Source organism: Sander vitreus, chromosome 22 (genome assembly GCF_031162955.1).
Source record: "Sander vitreus isolate 19-12246 chromosome 22, sanVit1, whole genome shotgun sequence".
NCBI lineage: Eukaryota > Metazoa > Chordata > Actinopteri > Perciformes > Percidae > Sander > Sander vitreus.
This window is the reverse complement of record NC_135876.1, coordinates 12,847,514-12,864,577: the sequence shown is the minus strand read 5'-3', so window position 1 is coordinate 12,864,577 and position 17,064 is coordinate 12,847,514. Positions and strand designations below refer to the sequence as shown.

Sequence of the window (17,064 nt, the reverse complement as noted above, 5' to 3'; positions counted from 1 at the left end):
GGAACTCATAGTGCACCTTTAAGTATACCCTTTGATAAAAACCATCCTCCAGAGCTATATGTAACTTAATGTGGGCTGAGCTTCTTTACTGAAGTGCTACAGGGGACATACCTGTTAGAAAAGCGTCCTTCCTGTTTTCTTTCAACATTAATGCCATCAAAACTACATCACACTTGCATGTCGTGATGTGTCATTGCCACTACTTTAAAACTAAGTTGTGTTGACTGCAAATTTTAAAGCTCTCTCTAATATTAGTCCAATGACGAAAAGATTAGTTGCTGTACCAGTTACTTAGCAACAGCAGTGGCAGTGTATTGTAGCACTAATATGGCTCCAAAAGAAAACTTCCATGTGTAAGCTCTTTTTAATCACTGGCTCTGGATCCAACTCCAGTGTAATGGTTCTCTAGAAAAATCTGATCTTTAACTGAGTGTGTGGGTGTGCAATTGTTTGGTCCTTTGATGTAATCCATCCATCTTCATCTGCTTATCCGGGGTCGGGTCGCGGGGGTAGCAGCTCCAGCAGGGGACCCCAAACTTCCCTTTCCCGGGCCACATTAACCAGCTCCGACTGGGGGATCCCGAGGCGTTCCCAGGCCAGGTTGGAAATATAATCCCTCCACCTAGTCCTGGATCTTCCCCGAGGCCTCCTCCCAGCTGGACGTGCCTGGAACACCTCCCTAGGGAGGCGCCCAGGGGGCATCCTTACCAGATGCCCGAACCACCTCAACTGGCTCCTTTCGACGCAAAGGAGCAGCGGCTCTACTCCGAGCTCCTCACGGATAACTGAGCTTCTCACCCTATCTCTAAGGGAGACGCCAGCTACCCTCCTGAGGAAACCCATTTCGGCCGCTTGTACCCTGGATCTCGTTCTTTCGGTCATGACCCAGCCTTCATGACCATAGGTGAGGGTAGGAACAAAAACTGACCGGTAGATTGAGAGCTTTGCCTTCTGGCTCAGCTCTCTTTTTCGTCTAACGGTGCGATAAATTGAATGTAATACCGCACCTGCTGTGCCGATTCTCCGACCAATCTCCCGCTCCATTGTCCCCTCACTCGCGAACAAGACCCCAAGGTACTTGAACTCCTTCACTTGGGGTAAGGACTCATTCCCTACCTGGAGAAGGCACTCCATCGGTTTCCTGCTGAGAACCATGGCCTCCGATTTAGAGGTGCTGATCCTCATCCCAGCCGCTTCACACTCGGCTGCGAACCCGATCCAGTGAGTGCTGAAGGTCACAGGCCGATGATGCCATCAGGACCACATCATCTGCAAAAAGCAGCGATGAGATCTCCAGCCCACCGAACTGCAACCCCTCTCCACCCCGACTACGCCTCGATATCCTGTCCATAAATACTACAAACAGGATTGGTGACAAAGCGCAGCCCTGGCGGAGGCCAACTCTCACCTGAAACGAGTCCGACTTACTGCTGAGAACCCGGACACAGCTCTCACTTTGGTCGTACAGAGATTGGATGGCCCTGAGAAGGGACCCCCTCACCCCGTACTCCCGCAGCACCTCCCACAGTATCTCCCGGGGCACCCGGTCATACGCCTTCTCCAGATCCACAAAACACATGTAGACTGGTTGGGCATACTCCCAGGCTCCCTCCAGGATCCTTGCGAGAGTAAAGATCTGGTCCGCTGTTCCACGGCCAGGACGGAATCCGCCTTGTTCCTCTTCAACCTGAGATTCGACTATCGACCTTTGATGTAATGCATTCTGTAATATGATGCTCAAATGGTTTTCTCAGTGTTGCTCTCAGAGAGAAGGTGCTCACTTGGTCAATCTGGACAGTGTACCTGAGTTAAGAAGAGTTGCAATTGCATGTAGTGTATACGTGATCCTGTGGTTATATCTTCCTACTTGAAGTATCAAGTTGGGTTAAGAATATACATCAATCAATATTTTTTTATATTAACAATGGATTAAATGATTGTATATTGTGAAATGAGTAGCTAGTGATGAACCCACAGAGACTTACCACCCAACTCTGCAATTCCCTTTAGCTTTATGGAGGGTGTTAGCATCTTTCAGCTCACTGTTTTGGTTTTATGGCCCAGCTTTAGTGTTTTGGTTCACTCTTCAGTCTTGTTTCTAGTCATAAAAGGCAGCTGTTACCAGCTAAAAAAAAAAAAGGTGTTGATAAACAGACTGTACACTACCTGCCCAGCACCATAACACTAGCTAAAACCAGCTGAAAAAGCCAGTCTGGAGTTGTCAGGTCGCCAGAAACATGAACGCTAATGTTCCTCTATGTCTGCTCAGTGTTTAAAAGGGCATTTTTTGCTCACACACCACAACAACTATGAAGTGTCAAAATGTCAATGTTGTGTTTACAGCTTGTTGTGCTCAAGGGGGCAAGTCTCTCTCCACAACCTGTACCTCCTATGGCGCCATTTTGATGATAACAAGCACTCACCCGCTGTTAGCATTCCATTGACTGCCATTCATTTTGACGTCACTTTGACAGCGAATAACTTTACATCTGAAGCGTTTAAAGACTTTATTTGTCCATTGTTTATTGTTAAAGAAACACGACAATGTATAAAAGGCTCCATTACCTTGTACCTCACGTTATGGCTCTGTAGTAGCCTATTTTTACAAAAACGTCTAACAATTGTGTCATAACCACGTGACTTACTGTCGCATAGTAGAGGAATTACCGTATAGTACAGGAGAAACTCAAAGGCAGTTTCGACTTACATTAGCTGTTTGAGTTTAATTATTAATGTTAACTAGCATTTTAGTTAGCAATAATTAGCCTGTATCTATGTTATCTCCTTACATATACCTACGCTGTCCTTCTCTGCAAGATTGGGAATGATTGAGATTTCTCTTGGCACAGCTACCAGAAGACTTCCAACTTTCAGACAGGTTGCTCACGTCACATATACGTCTTCAAGCTCAGTTGGAGGCTGCGCAGTAACACTCAGCTATCACCGGAAAAGTGCTTCTAACATCCTTCACTGGTCTCCGTCTGTTGGTCCATTTCTTTAACTGTCTATGGCTGTGCATCCCCTAAGTAGCCATTCAAATTATAACTTCTTTAAAGTGATAGTTCAACATTTTGGGAAATATGGTTAGCTTAGCATAAAGACTGAAGCAGTTAGGAAAAAAATGTCCCTGTAAAGCTCACTTAGTAACACGTTATATCTTTTTTATTGAATCTGTACAAAAACAGAAGTGTGAAAACTTCAAGTTGTGGTTTTACAGGAGGTTTTGTAAAGTCTTGTCATTGTGAGGTTTCTAGGCAACCAACAGAAATGGCAAATATCCTTTAACTGAACTCTCAAACTAGCTCTGTACAAGCTGTTTAAAACTTGATATTTCAGGTGGACTAAAAGTCTGTTTTGTAATTGTACTTGTTTGTGGTGTTATCCAGTTGTTTTTTTTTATCTCCACTTTTATGTATGTGCTTACCTCTGCATATCAAATTCATTTAATGCCCAATTTCTCAAATGAACAGAAAACAAGAAGCGTTGATGCAAGGTACCTAAAAACTAACTATGATAACACTGATATACTGCAATGCAAACAGTTTATGCTGTAAACTGTAATTGTTCTTCGTACATATAGATTTTTCAATAAAACAGTAATTACTGAGCGAAATCCCAGTCGTCCCATTACATGCACAAGAGTTGTCACGTTATGGGAACATGATTAATCACACAAACAGTTGCTCATTTTTAAATACATCCTTAATGCTTTCCCTTGCCTCAGGGGCTATATATCACCTCTTTTCTACGTTCTGTGTTTGATGAAGATATAAACTTTTTACATTGCTCTTGGACCCTTGATACGCAAGAGAACCACCAGTTTGTGGTGTATTTTTATTAATGTCCGTGTGTGTGTATATATTGTAGGGTGACTCAAAGGCCATCTCTACAGGAGTCAAATCTGAAAAAGGGTCAGGCGATGTTGTAACTCACCCTGGTTCACCTCCCACTGCACAGAAAGCACAGTAATAAATTCAGAGTCAGAGACCTCTTACGTCCTGCCGTTGCACTCCTGCCAGTACCTATTGTCAATCACTATTTTATCCTCACCAACCCTTATCTGTTCATCCCACTCTCCTCAGAGAAAAATTGTTTTCATACACCTCTCTCAATCTCTGCTCCTTCTCTATATTTTACCCAATTTCCAGGCACTAACAGTCAATCTTTCCCTCTTTACAATGTCACTCTACTTTCTGCCTGCCTTTGTTCATCTCTTCTACAGCGTGGTGCAGGGTGTAAAGCTGGACATTAATTTGCCACAGATGAGCCCCACTCACCAGACAGCTCATGGCTGCTTATCAGGCGTCGGGTAAGATTAGGACAGTCACTGGTGCCACGTTGGATTTTCAGCAAGAGGACGATGTAAAGACTTCAGGTACTTTTCACATGACCATTAACATACAAAAAAAAATAACATTACTTTGTGCTCATAGTACAATTATACATTTGATAAATTCCTTGAAAATGAAGCATCACTATTGGTAACCCTTTAAATCCACTGGTAGTCTTCTTTCTTAGAACTTTTGAAAATGTTGATCTTTGTTATTTTATTGTCTCTTTATATCACTGTGAGATCAAACTAATTATAAATTTCACACCCACAGCCTTTTTTATATTCAACTCTACAGTTATTGTACAGATGCGCTATGTAAGACAAAGCTGTTTAATTTTCACATTAACCTCTTCATATGCACTTTTAGATACCTCCAGCGTAGGACTTATTGATTGAGCTCCATGGTAACACGTTCAGCATATCCCACACAACAGACAAAGACAAATGTCAAGTGTATAGTTTATCCTTCCATCCATCCTGAGTTTGTATGTGCATCCCTTCTTTTTGCTGAACAATCCCATCTCAGCACTTAACCTCCAATTTGCACAAGTCATTATGGCTGTGAGGGCTGAGGAGGCTATAAATTCTGCTAAGTGTTCATCCATCGTAGTAAGTTTAAAAAAGCCCAACCAATTTTTACATTTCTCTGACTAATGGAGACAGAAAGAGCATCCATCGCTGAAACATTATTAATACATTTGATGAGCCAAGCAGTTTCTACTTAATTCATTTGGACAGACAGTACCTGACTGTTTTGGGGAATTTGTCTTAAACAAGGCACGTGTAATTATACAGTTATTCTCAGTTTTTACAGTATTCTTTCTTTGGCCAGTGTAATCTTATACAGAAATGTTTCTTGAAACCCTCTGGGACTTTCTTATTGAATACTTTCTCCTCCTGCCAGCATCAATTACAGCAAATGTTTGTTCTGCCGAATGGGAAGCAGGGGTATATCTCCTGCTCCATCAATAAACAGAGACCAGAACAACACTGGTATCTCATAGTGAAAACAGGAAACTCAATCGAAGTGCTGGAGACTTTTTAGAAAAACATAGATTTTCCTCCAGCACTCCTGCCCTGGCTGAAGTTAAAGTGTTTGTGCACAGCTGGGACTCTGGAGAGCAGGCAGACTGTGGCTCTCTCATGTTTGCGTGTGCTAGCAGGTCTGTTATCGATGCCACATCAAAGAGCTGAGTTGACATTCCTGGGTCATTGACTGCAGACTGATTACAGCAGAAACAGAGTGGTAGTGTCATTTCCAATGATAAAACACAGGTGAGGCGAAGAACTTGAAGATTAAGCTTTCTGCTGACTGCACTAATGCTAAGACTTTGCCACAGTAGTACAGCTTTCAACCTGAAAGAAAACTCAAACTTGACAACAAAAACTGTTATGTTGGGAATCCACAACAGGGGTTGTGCAAAAGATGGATCAATTTTGTTGTCATATTTTGGCAAACTTCACACACACACACACACACACACACACACACACACACACACACACACGGAAAAAAAAGAACTTTGTTTCAACTTGCTGTCTACTCCTACCACTACATTGTTTGAACTGCAGTCATATCCACACACACCTTAAGCCGACTGAATTGAACACATCGTCATTGGCCTAATTAAGGCACACTCCTTGCAGAACTCAGGGAGGAAGAGTGAGGAAGGTTCCACTTACTCTCCTCATCATCACTACTTGTACTTTCTGCACCAAGAAGCCGAATGTTAAGCAGGTCTTTCGAAACATCTCTGAGCTCATTGACATAAAGTGCAGCTCCCCACTAGGCTCACTCCACACTTTCATAATAACGGTCATTATCTTCAGCACACATCTTTCTGCTTCATTTAAGCCATTCTTAACAAGGGGTATCCATCATGGAGGTGCTACCGTTCTGCGGTCGCACTGACCTCCAGCACTCTGATTTATTCCCGACAATGCCCTCAGCACTGTCTTTCCCCTTCACTGCGGGACAATACCGCCACTGTGGACCTTTTTTAATTATCAAGGCATTATTTAAAACTTCATCAGTCCTGGGTGGTTGCTGGACAGGGTGACATCAGCAGCCGGCAGGTTCTCCGTCTTATGGCTGGGGTCATTTTTTTAACTGGAGACGAGGGCATGTTACAGTTTTTCTTGATTGCTTTGATGCAGCAGTCAACTCAAACGCCACATTTTTCAAAACAGTCAGTCAGAAACAGTGGTCATGGTCAAAATGACACATTTTGTTTGCAAAAGGCTCTAACCGTGCCAAAACATTTAAAATATGCAACAAAAGCTAATTTTGCCTTCAAACAACACAACTTGCAAACAAGTGTATGAGCTCTTCCAATCAAGCATTACACAGTGGACAACAAAATACTAAATACAGCACTCAGTGTGAATCAGTGCACCATTGCTTGTCATTGTAGTTTATTACTGTACGCAGCTTTCATGCCAGCGACATTTGTTGTCAAATTTGCCTTCTTGCAAAGAATTGGATCCAGAATCAGAAACGCTTTGATGCACATTTTATTGATTCCACTGATTCTTATTTTCAAACTGTGGCTGAAAACTGAAATACTGTAAATATTACACAAAATATATGTAAACCAAAATAAAATACATTAGAGTATAAGAAATGAAGAAAATAAAAATAAAATCTCTTACAGTAAAGTATAAACATCTATTACTGTAGAGTATAAGAAATAGGCACTATTGATACTCAGTCTCTTCTGTCTTGATGATGGGGCTACATGGCCATGATTGATAACGTGATCAGTAACAGTTGCCCGAATTTCATCAGAAACCTGAGCCCTTCCAACTAAACCTCCACCTCGCACTCGGACTCCTCTTCCTCGGACCCATCTACCTCGTCCTCTCACTCTCATCTGCCTTTGACCTCTTCCATCCATGTTGGCGAAGAGCAACACAGACGCTGCACCTTTAAGGCCTGCAGACTGATTGCTAATTGAAGATTTGTGTGAAGGAGCGTCAAACAGGTGCTTCAGTGATTTCATACTGATGTAGGTAGTTTCTAATAGTTAGGAACAGATGGTTTCTGTTTGGTTACCATAGCTAAAACAATGGAGTTTGGACTGCTTGAATGACATCCTTGTTAACTGTTCTGCAAAAGGGTCGGGGAAATGTGTCATCCAATGAGAAAGGGTTAACACATTTGCAAGCGGTGTCTTCTGCTCTGCTGAGACAGTGATGATGAAAACCGAGTGGATCCCAGTTTCTTTAAGCAGGTCAAAGCAATCAAGAAAAACTGTAATCGGGTAGGTAAATAAGAACAGTACAGCTCAAAGTGTACTTCATGGTTCTGGAATTATTCACTAATGATGATCACACGCACATCACTTGAAACTTTCCTTCTTGCTACAGCATACATGCAAGATGTTGTTGTTTCTCTAACAAATTGGAGTCTTGCATTAAATAGAGGCCATGTATCATTATGTGTGTGTGATGAGATTGGTGGCGCACACAGCATCATTATTTTTGATTTGGTCCTCCTCTGCTCCTGTGGCTTGGCGCAGCAGCAGGACACAGAGATGAGGGTGAGCGGCTGCAGCCAGCTGCGCCGGGACAAACACAAGGACAGCTCTACCTTCAACAACACTGTATTAAACTAATTATTCACTATCAGGGATTGTTTTCCTGCGTCAGTGAATGTAAAAAAAAATAAAAAATTTAGCGAACGGTGGTGTCATCTACGGCGCAGGCAGCAAAGATTGTAAACATGTTTTTCCTCTCCCCTCCCTACAAGAGGATAAACAAAAAGACTGTGGTGAGATTTAATTTTGAGAAGCCTCTCTCTGGGGCAGCGTGCTGCACTAAGAAGCCCATCGCAAAAAGCCTTCAATTATCAGAGTATGCCTTCATCGTCTGACCAAAGTCACCTTCAACAATCAAATTATCTCTAAATTTATATAAAACAATCACTCTCAATCAATCAGAGTTTATTAGCTCCCAAATGATTCCCATTGCCTCTTGAAAACTTCCAGTCGCCCCTCCCTTTCATTCTCACGCACACCAACACACACTTGAAATACATGATAGTGTGTAAGGTCGTCACCTGTGTGCACAAAAGAAAATCCGCCGACAGCACTAATTTATGCTGAAAAGTCTTTTAATTCCTGATCACATACGGCACAGTTGTGTTGGTTTTAAGCACAGTTTGTGAGATTTTGGTTGGGTTTGCGGGACTTAGAAAAGTTTAGTCTCCAAACTGGCAGTCTGCTGGGTATGTGGGGGCAGACAGGCACAAACAAAGTTAGTTATAGATAAATTGCTCTGGGCAGAGCAGCGCATCATCATTGAGATTCCTGCTCGCTGTACTCAAAATATAACTACCGGTAAGTATAATGATACATGTGATAATGGTCTTTCTAATATCTAAGGACTTCATTTAGGACTATTAGAATCACATACATTAAAATATTTCTTCATTACCTATATACCTAAATACAATGAAAAGTATTATTACTTATTTTGGAATTGAGATCAATTTTAAAATCATCATTTATTTGAAAAATGAAAATTCTACTACTCATTATGACTTCAGAGGTAATTCGTGGTTGTTTGGCACATTCGGAAAGTAAAAGTTACTGAAAATGACAATTTAAAAAAAAAATGTGTGTGTGTGTGTGCGTGTGTGTGTGTGCGTGTGTGTGTGTGTGTGTGTGGTTAAAGAACTACAGATTGCTGTTTTTCCCCCCCATCTAGTTTGGAGCACTCCCCGTCTCATCAAAATCACTCCATCACAGCCGACGGAAGTAAATGCCTTTTCCCCAGACAGGGCGAACAGAGGAGGCTTGTCTGAACTAAAAGCATTTTCACACTGCAGGACCAATCTTCAGCACTATTGCCCTGACCAAGGTTATTTCTGTTCAAACAGCAAAGCCCAAGATGATGTAGTGAACCGATATCCCCGGGTCAGCATGGTCTATTCCGTCTTGGTAGCTTTGGGTGGTGTACCTCCGGGCTTCAGCATCCACAATTTTATGGTTCTAGAGGTTACAGCTGAGCATGCAGATTATTTTTTTTTGAAGGTGTAAAAAGGCCCAGTGGATGCTGCAAAATGCCCTTATCTGGTCATCTGCTGTCAGCCCCAGATGTCCTGTAAGTAGCGTTTCTCCTCTCTCAGCGCTGCCAGTCTCTTCATGGCATCCAGTTGGTCCAGCTGAAGCTCCGTTTGGATCATCTGCATCAGGGTGTCGTTTACGTCTTTAGCCATGTTCTTAGCATCTCTGGTGAAAAGAAAAGAGTATGAATATATTAGAGAAAAGGGCAATACAACCAATAGATAGTCCTATGTGTGTCTAAGCACAGTGACATGCCCATATTTTGTACATCCAGCAGGTGCTGCCAGGAGTGTATCTTGGAAGGAAATAGCTGAAATCTCTCTCTTGCTGTTGCAGCATATTGGGGGAGATTCATCATCCTGTGAACCTAAAAGGATATTTTCTGACTCTGAGGAATTCACACAGCTCTGATGTTTCAAAGATCTCAAAGGTGAGTTAAGCTACCTGGCAGTGATGAGAGAGGAGACAAAAAAAAGGTGATATTGAGCTATAGATAGAGTACTTTATTTATTAAAGCCAGCAGGATTTTTTTTTTGTTAAGTGTTGACATCACTTTACTTGTTATATGCCTGTGTGTTTTGCTTGTTGTCTTTGTACTGACAGAGACACTGTGTGGTGATATGGAAAGGGACTATGTTTACGCTACAGATGTTACACACTGTACAAGATGTTGCATCAGTGTGAGGTCAGCAGTAGCAAAGGAATTGCAGAAGTGATGCTATGAGCACAAAGTTCACAACATGTTAGTTAGGGGTGCACGATTCAGAAAGAGATTTGATTTAAAAAAAAAAAAATGATTCTGGATTAAAAAAAGGATTCACAGTATGTAAATGTAGTTACTTTTCCCATGTGATTGCAGTAGACATACAATTAAAAATTGAATGTGAATCGATTTTTTTGCACACCCCTAATGTTAGGCTCTTCAGCACCTTTTGTTAATTTTTTATGGATTCAGTGCCTTGCTCCAAAGCAGAGCTAGTCATTGGCCGACAGGTGAAGTGGGCAGCTGCACTTGCACCTGATGCAGCTTGGTTGCTTCAAGCACTTTATTCGTTAGCAGCAAAATATCAAGTTTTGTCTTTCACTTTCTCTCTGATAAGCAATAATTTACCCATTTTGATAGTCCAAAGCAAAAATAGAGATATTTTCATGTCAAAGTTAAGCGCCTGCATTTGTACATTGTTGTGTGTAGTGTGCCTTTACTGTGATTTGTAGACGTTAAAGAAAATATGGAGGAACTTATTTGCGCCTTCTCATCTTTAAAGCCATTCTTGGGAAACTTCCTGTCTACCTCTGTAAAACGCTTTCTGTTTGAAACAACGATCACACCTGATCAGCAACACGGAAAATCTTCCGTATTTCCACAGTCTCTGAACTTGGCAAAACTAAATTTTTGTGCTATGCACATATAGCCAGAGCGCAGAAAAGAGCTGCGAGTGAGATGCTCTGCAGTCCTTTCACACTCACAGTGGACACATTGAATACAATTGCAGCCAGAACATGACACAACCACACCAGGTGGAATAAATGTAAAGCGGAGTGAAAAAAGCAAATATTCCTCAATTTGTTTTACAAATTAGTTATTAATATCAGTGACTCTTACCCGCAGACATAGAAGTAACCGTTCTGTTTGAGCAGGATGTCAGTGATGCGTTGGCTGTCAAGTAGCAGGTTGTGTTGCACATATCGGGGTCGTGCTGCTGCGGAGGTGCTGGCCTCCTCCTGGTCATCTCTGGAGAAACACACCTTGAGTTGGCTCAGTGTACCACTGGACACAAAGCCCTCCAGCTCCTCTCTGGGACAAGCAGAAGGATCGCAGAGACACATCCAAACATTTTAGGTCATTGTAAATCCAATTTTCTACAAGGTTGTTCCTGTAATTCTTGGACAGGTTGTTGTGGATTTGTAAAAAAAAAAAAAAGAAAAAATGCTGTCTTTCCAAAGCTAGAATCAGGAGAGCCAACATTCAGTTGCTGAGGTGGAGAAAAGTTTACGGGAGAGTGAATGGCAGAACAACTTTGTGGGATAGCACATTATTATTTTGGAAAATTTAAAAAAATACATGCAACCTAGAAATAAATGTAGAAACTACTGACCTAATAATGCCAAGTATTCAACACGTTTTCATTCTTTCACATCCAACACTCTACCAAGATTCTTAGCAACAGCTTCAACCGCCTCACAAGACAAATAACCCTCAGAACATTTCCTAAGAACAAAAAAACCTTGATAAAACAGAACACAGATGGGCTAAAGGTATACAGTGGGGCAAAAAAGTATTTAGTCCGCCACCAGTTGTGCAAGTTCTCCCACTTAAAAATATGACAGAGGCCTGTAATTTTCATCATAGCTACACTTCAACTATGAGAGACAAAATGAGAAAAAAAAAAATCCAGAAAATCACATTGTAGGATTTTTAATGAATTTATTTGCAAATTCCTCGGGAAAATAAGTATTTGGTCACCTACAAACAAGCAAGATTTCTGGCTCTCACAGACCTGTAACTTCTTCTTTAAGAGGCTCCTCTGTCCTCCACTCGTTACCTGTATTAATGGCACCTGTTTGAACTTGTTATCAATAAAATAAAAGACACCTGTCCACAACCTCAAACAGTCACACTCCAAACTCCACTATGGCCAAGACCAAAAGAGCTGTCAAAGGACACCAGAAACAAAATTGTAGACCTGCACCAGGCTGGGAAGACTGAATCTGCAATAGGTAAGCAGCTTGGTGTGAAGAAATCAACTGTGGGAGCAATTATAAGAAAATGGAAGACATACAAGACCACTAATAATCTCCCTTGATCCGGGGCTCCACGCAAGAGCTCACCCCGTGGGGTCAAAATGATCACAAGAACGGTGAGCAAAAATCCCAGAACCACACGGGGGGACCTAGTGAATGACCTGCAGAGAGCTGGGACCAAAGTAACAAAGGCTACCATCAGTAACACACTACGCCGCCAGGGACTCAAATCCTGCAGTGCCAGACGTGTCCCCCTGCTTAAGTCAGTACATGTCCAGGCCCGTCTGGAGTTTGCTAGAGAGCATTTGGATGATCCAGAAGAGGATTGGGAGAATGTCATATGGTCAGATGAGAAAATAGAATTTTTTGGTAAAAACTCAACTCGTCGTGTTTGGAGGGGAAAGAATGCTGAGTTGCATCCAAAGAACACCATACCTACTGTGAAGCATGGGGGTAGAAACATCATGCTTTGGGGCTGTTTTTCTGCAAAGGGACCAGGACGACTGATCGTGTAAAGGAAAGAATGAATGGGGCCATGTATCGTGAGATTTTGAGTGAAAACCTCCTTCCATCAGCAAGGGCATTGAAGATGAAACGTGGCTGGGTCTTTCAGCATGACAATGATCCCAAACACACCGCCCGGGCAACGAAGGAGTGGCTTCGTAAGAAGCATTTCAAGGTCCTGGAGCGGCCTAGCCAGTCTCCAGATCTCAACCCCATAGAAAATCTTTTGGAGGAGTTGAAAGTCCGTGTTGCTCAGCGACAGCCCCCAAAACATCACTGCTCTAGAGGAGATCTGCATGGAGGAATGGGGCCAAAATACCAGCAACAGTGTGTGAAAACCTGGAAGACTTACAGAAAACGTTTGACCTCTGTCATTGCCAACAAAGGGTATATAACAAAGTATTGAGATGAACTTTTGTTATTGACCAAATACTTATTTTCCACCATAATTTGCAAATAAATTCATTAAAAATCCTACAATGTGATTTTCTGGATTTTTTTTTCTCATTTTGTCTCTCATAGTTGAAGTGTACCTATGATGAAAATTACAGGCCTCTCTCATCTTTTTAAGTGAGAGAACTTGCACAATTGGTGGCTGACTAAATACTTTTTTGCCCCACTGTAAGCACAAATGTGCCAGACAACCAATTTATTTTGTTAAACGAGAGAATTGTAAAAAAAAAAAAAAATCATAAGCAAGGTCGAGTCGCTGTTATAAGCATCTTTTTACAATCAATACTTCCAGCCTTGCAGTTAGGTGTAACCTTGCTCCCTATCGGTGGTTTGTTTGCCAACTACTCCTTCTTCTGCCTCAGTGTTTTAAACGGCCTGGGGTGCTATTGGAAAGGAAGAGGAAGGTGGTAAGGGAGTAAGGTTTACTGTGGCTCAGAGCATCGTGTTTAAAGTTAAGCAGTCGGAATGAGCAGAAACACACACAGACACAACAGCACACACACACTTATAACAAGCCATGGCTCCGAGATCATGGGTGAAGGTCTTCGCCTAGGGGTCTGTGTTTTGCTGCAACCTCTCGACTAAAATGAGGTATTTTTCAACACACAGAACCTGTGGTGTAAATACTAAAAGGGAGAGATAAGTATTGTTTAAAAAAAAAAAAAAAAAAAAACAGAATTGTTGCTTCTCCTGAACTATTTACCATCTAACTTTTTTATTGGATTATTATTATTATTGGCAGAGTCTTGTTTGTTTGACGTCTGAATATGAATCATCATAGATTGATAATCGTGTGAGCAGAAACTGGAGGATGACAAAGGACAGTTGACTCGTCAGAAATACGAAACAGTCAAGGGTTTCTGAAAGCCAAAACCTGCCAGACTCCTTTGTGCGTTTACACACACACACACGCGCACACACGCACGGCTTTGGCAATATCCAGGACCCTAACGTGAACCCAGCAGGCCTTCCAATTATGTTTACCCTACAGCATGAAATCACTTGCCATGAAGAGGCCGAGAAATCGGAGGGAGGGGGAAAGGATGAGTGCAGTAGAGGGGAAAGGGGAGGACAAGTTTGATGTGACAAGCAGAAAGATTGGCATCAACCTGTCACAGGGATGTTAAGTGCTGCGGCTGATTGAGGCACATCGCAAGCCTTGTTTGTTTTTTGCTGTATTTCAGAACACGATCAGAGAGTTGGTCCCATCCTGCCTCGACATTTTGTAATATTTATAAGCCTAAAAAGCGGTTTCAAATTTCACTTAGCTTTAGCTAACAGACTTTAGCTGAACTTTTCTTTTAAATACATGGGACGATGAAAAAATGCTCAAGACTATGCTAAGCAGGGTTCTCCAATCCCAGGCAATGCCAAATTACATTTACTTTTAAAGAAATAAATGCAGGCAGGCAATTCAACTGCAGGTATGTTGTTCTTAATCTATTTAAATTGAGTACAACTCTTCACGGGTGGCACATAAAACAGACTAATCGCTTTGGTCAACACTGTGGGGGTGTTCATCAGAGAAGCCCACACTGTGTGAACAAACCACCGTCTACTACCTGGCTGTGAGTTTGTATTTAACTAAGGGATAGAGGAAGCAAAGGGGAACAAACAACGTCCTCTGTGATCTATTCTTGTGTGATTAAGGATGCTAATCCATTCACACCATTTAATCCTGAAAAAGAACTCGCTCACTGCACCAGAATTGAGTACACGTGTACTGCCGGTACTAGCAAGAGCCGATACAATTAGTGTGTAGTCAGGAGAGAATGAAGTCAGAACAAACTGATCAGAGCAATGATCTATTCACAGGTTGATGTCAGTTAATTGGACTCAATCAGATTTTTTTCACAATGAAAACACAGACCCCTGATACTTTGCACAGATGGAAAACATTTGATACACACAATTTGACATGATAGCACAAGTTAGCACAGAAACACTGCTCCCTTCGGCCTTTTGGCGGTTATGAGCACTTGATTTTTTTGGGATACAGCGGAAACACGTTGTGAACACGACATGCACATGCAGGTGCACAGAGCTACATTAGCATTCATTTGAAGTCAGCTGACAAATGTAAGTCCAATATTCACTCTCCTTTATTCTATTTGGTCTCCACCAACCCATGAAGAAAATATTTAGTACTTCAGCTGCTAAATGCTCCACTATGTTCACCAGCTGGTCACTAACCTTTTTCGGTCTGCTGTTTAGTGCTGGGCAGGTAGCATCCGGTGGGTTTTTAAAACTATTTAGAACTTTTTAAAACAGCTGCCTGCTGTGCCTAGAGACTACGCTGATGAGAGCAGCGAGAGTGAACCGAAACAGTAAAGCCGTAAAACAATGACTTGAAAGCTCCATAGAGCTGAGGAGAATTTGAGAGGTGGACGATAATCCTCTGTGGGTCATCCTCCGAGTGACCCCTTTTATATTACACATAGTCATTTGATCCATGTTTTACATGAAATATGTATTAGCGCAGCTTTAATATTACATATTTGCCATTTAGCTGAATAGTTACTTGAAACGTTTTGAACATTACTGTTGAGATTTGTTAGCTTCTGAGCTCAACAAATCCGGATAGTCTATCAACTTGGAAATGGATTCATAAAAGAAATGCCTATCAGAACCCAACCATAATAAAAAAACATCTATGCAACTTCCTGACTTGAGTCACAATTACAGTACATGGCAACGCAACAAATGTTGGTATTCTGTTCCCTTTCACTCATACTGTAGGTGAAGATCATGTGACCTTCGTATGTCTGTTTTCTTCCCATACATCTTAATGCATCCTTGAAGTGAATATCCACAATGCTCATGTGAACAATGCGTTAGCATCAACAATAAAAATTCATCTTTTCTGAAGTGTAAAACAGGAATCCCTCAGGGTTCAATTTGCGGACCGATGCTCTTTAGCCTATTTATAAATGACCTTCCTAAATCATGCAAAGGGCAGGTTTACAAATGTACGCAGATGACACATGTCTGTATGCCTATGTTACAACAGCCTAGGCAGTTGCAGAACAACTATCAATACACCTGGATGCAATAGTCCGATCGCTTGAAAATTCAAAAGGGTACAGATGGATGTGTCTTGTATGTTTATGGGATTTATGTATTTTAATGTGGCAATGTTTAATTTTTTTTTTTTGACTGTTTAAAAGCCCTTATAGGGACGGGCATTGGAAATTAGCAATAGCTATAAATGTTGTGATGCTGTACATTGGAGATTTGTTGCACAAATGTCTATGGCGTGGTATCTGTCCCTATTGAAATGAACATGAAAAGATTGAAATGAAATGAAAGTGAAGAGAGAATACCCACATCATGTATACAGACAGCGAGACGTTCATTATGCAGGTCCCAAATTTCAATATGGAACATTCAGTGGCAAGGTGAAGAGGGATGTGAGTATGGAGGACAATATACCTGACTCACAAAGGTTAAGGAAATCATGTATATAATATGTCAACATATTAGTGTATGGGGTTTGTGAATAACCACTAAACTTAAAAAAAAAGGAACACAGCTTACCTGAACAGGTAGTCTCTGTCTCTGTGGCGACAACCAAAGAACAGCCAGGTCTCGCCAAATATGGCCTCGGGGTTCGCCTTCCTCTCCATCTCTCTGTAAATCAAACAGCGAATATTAGTGGTCAATCAATACCAACAGACGGCCACACCAGATGGAGGAGAGGGAGTCCGTCCTCGCAGTAGAGGTTAAAGAAGAGTAGTGACACCATTAAGCACTGTCTGCAATGACGGTACACTGAGTGCCACAATTGCCTAATGCACGGAAACGACAGCAGCGAGGACATTATATGTATTATTAAATTTCATCCAAACAGAAGGATAGATACCATCACTATAAACAGTTACTGAAAATGAAACTAGGGCTTGTGCTTTGTGTGTGGGTGTGTGTTTCTGTGTTCCAGTGCAAAATAACTGCTCCTGCAAAAGT

At 41.7% G+C, this 17,064-nt stretch overlaps 1 protein-coding gene across 3 annotated transcripts in view; it reads right to left on the bottom strand.

Moving 5' to 3' along the window:
- Positions 1 to 6,831: 6,831 nt before the first annotated feature.
- Positions 6,832 to 17,064, bottom strand: part of mtrr (5-methyltetrahydrofolate-homocysteine methyltransferase reductase) — a 32,112-nt gene continuing 21,879 nt past the window's right edge. For all 3 annotated transcript variants that reach the window (XM_078280872.1, XM_078280871.1, XM_078280870.1), the window contains exons 13-15: positions 16,639 to 16,731; positions 11,006 to 11,197; positions 6,832 to 9,567 (exon numbers count right to left, since the gene is read on the bottom strand). In XM_078280872.1, coding sequence (XP_078136998.1) covers positions 9,423 to 9,567; positions 11,006 to 11,197; positions 16,639 to 16,731 — 430 coding nt within the window. In that variant the 3' untranslated portion in view covers positions 6,832 to 9,422. The remainder of the gene's footprint in view (positions 9,568 to 11,005; positions 11,198 to 16,638; positions 16,732 to 17,064) is intronic.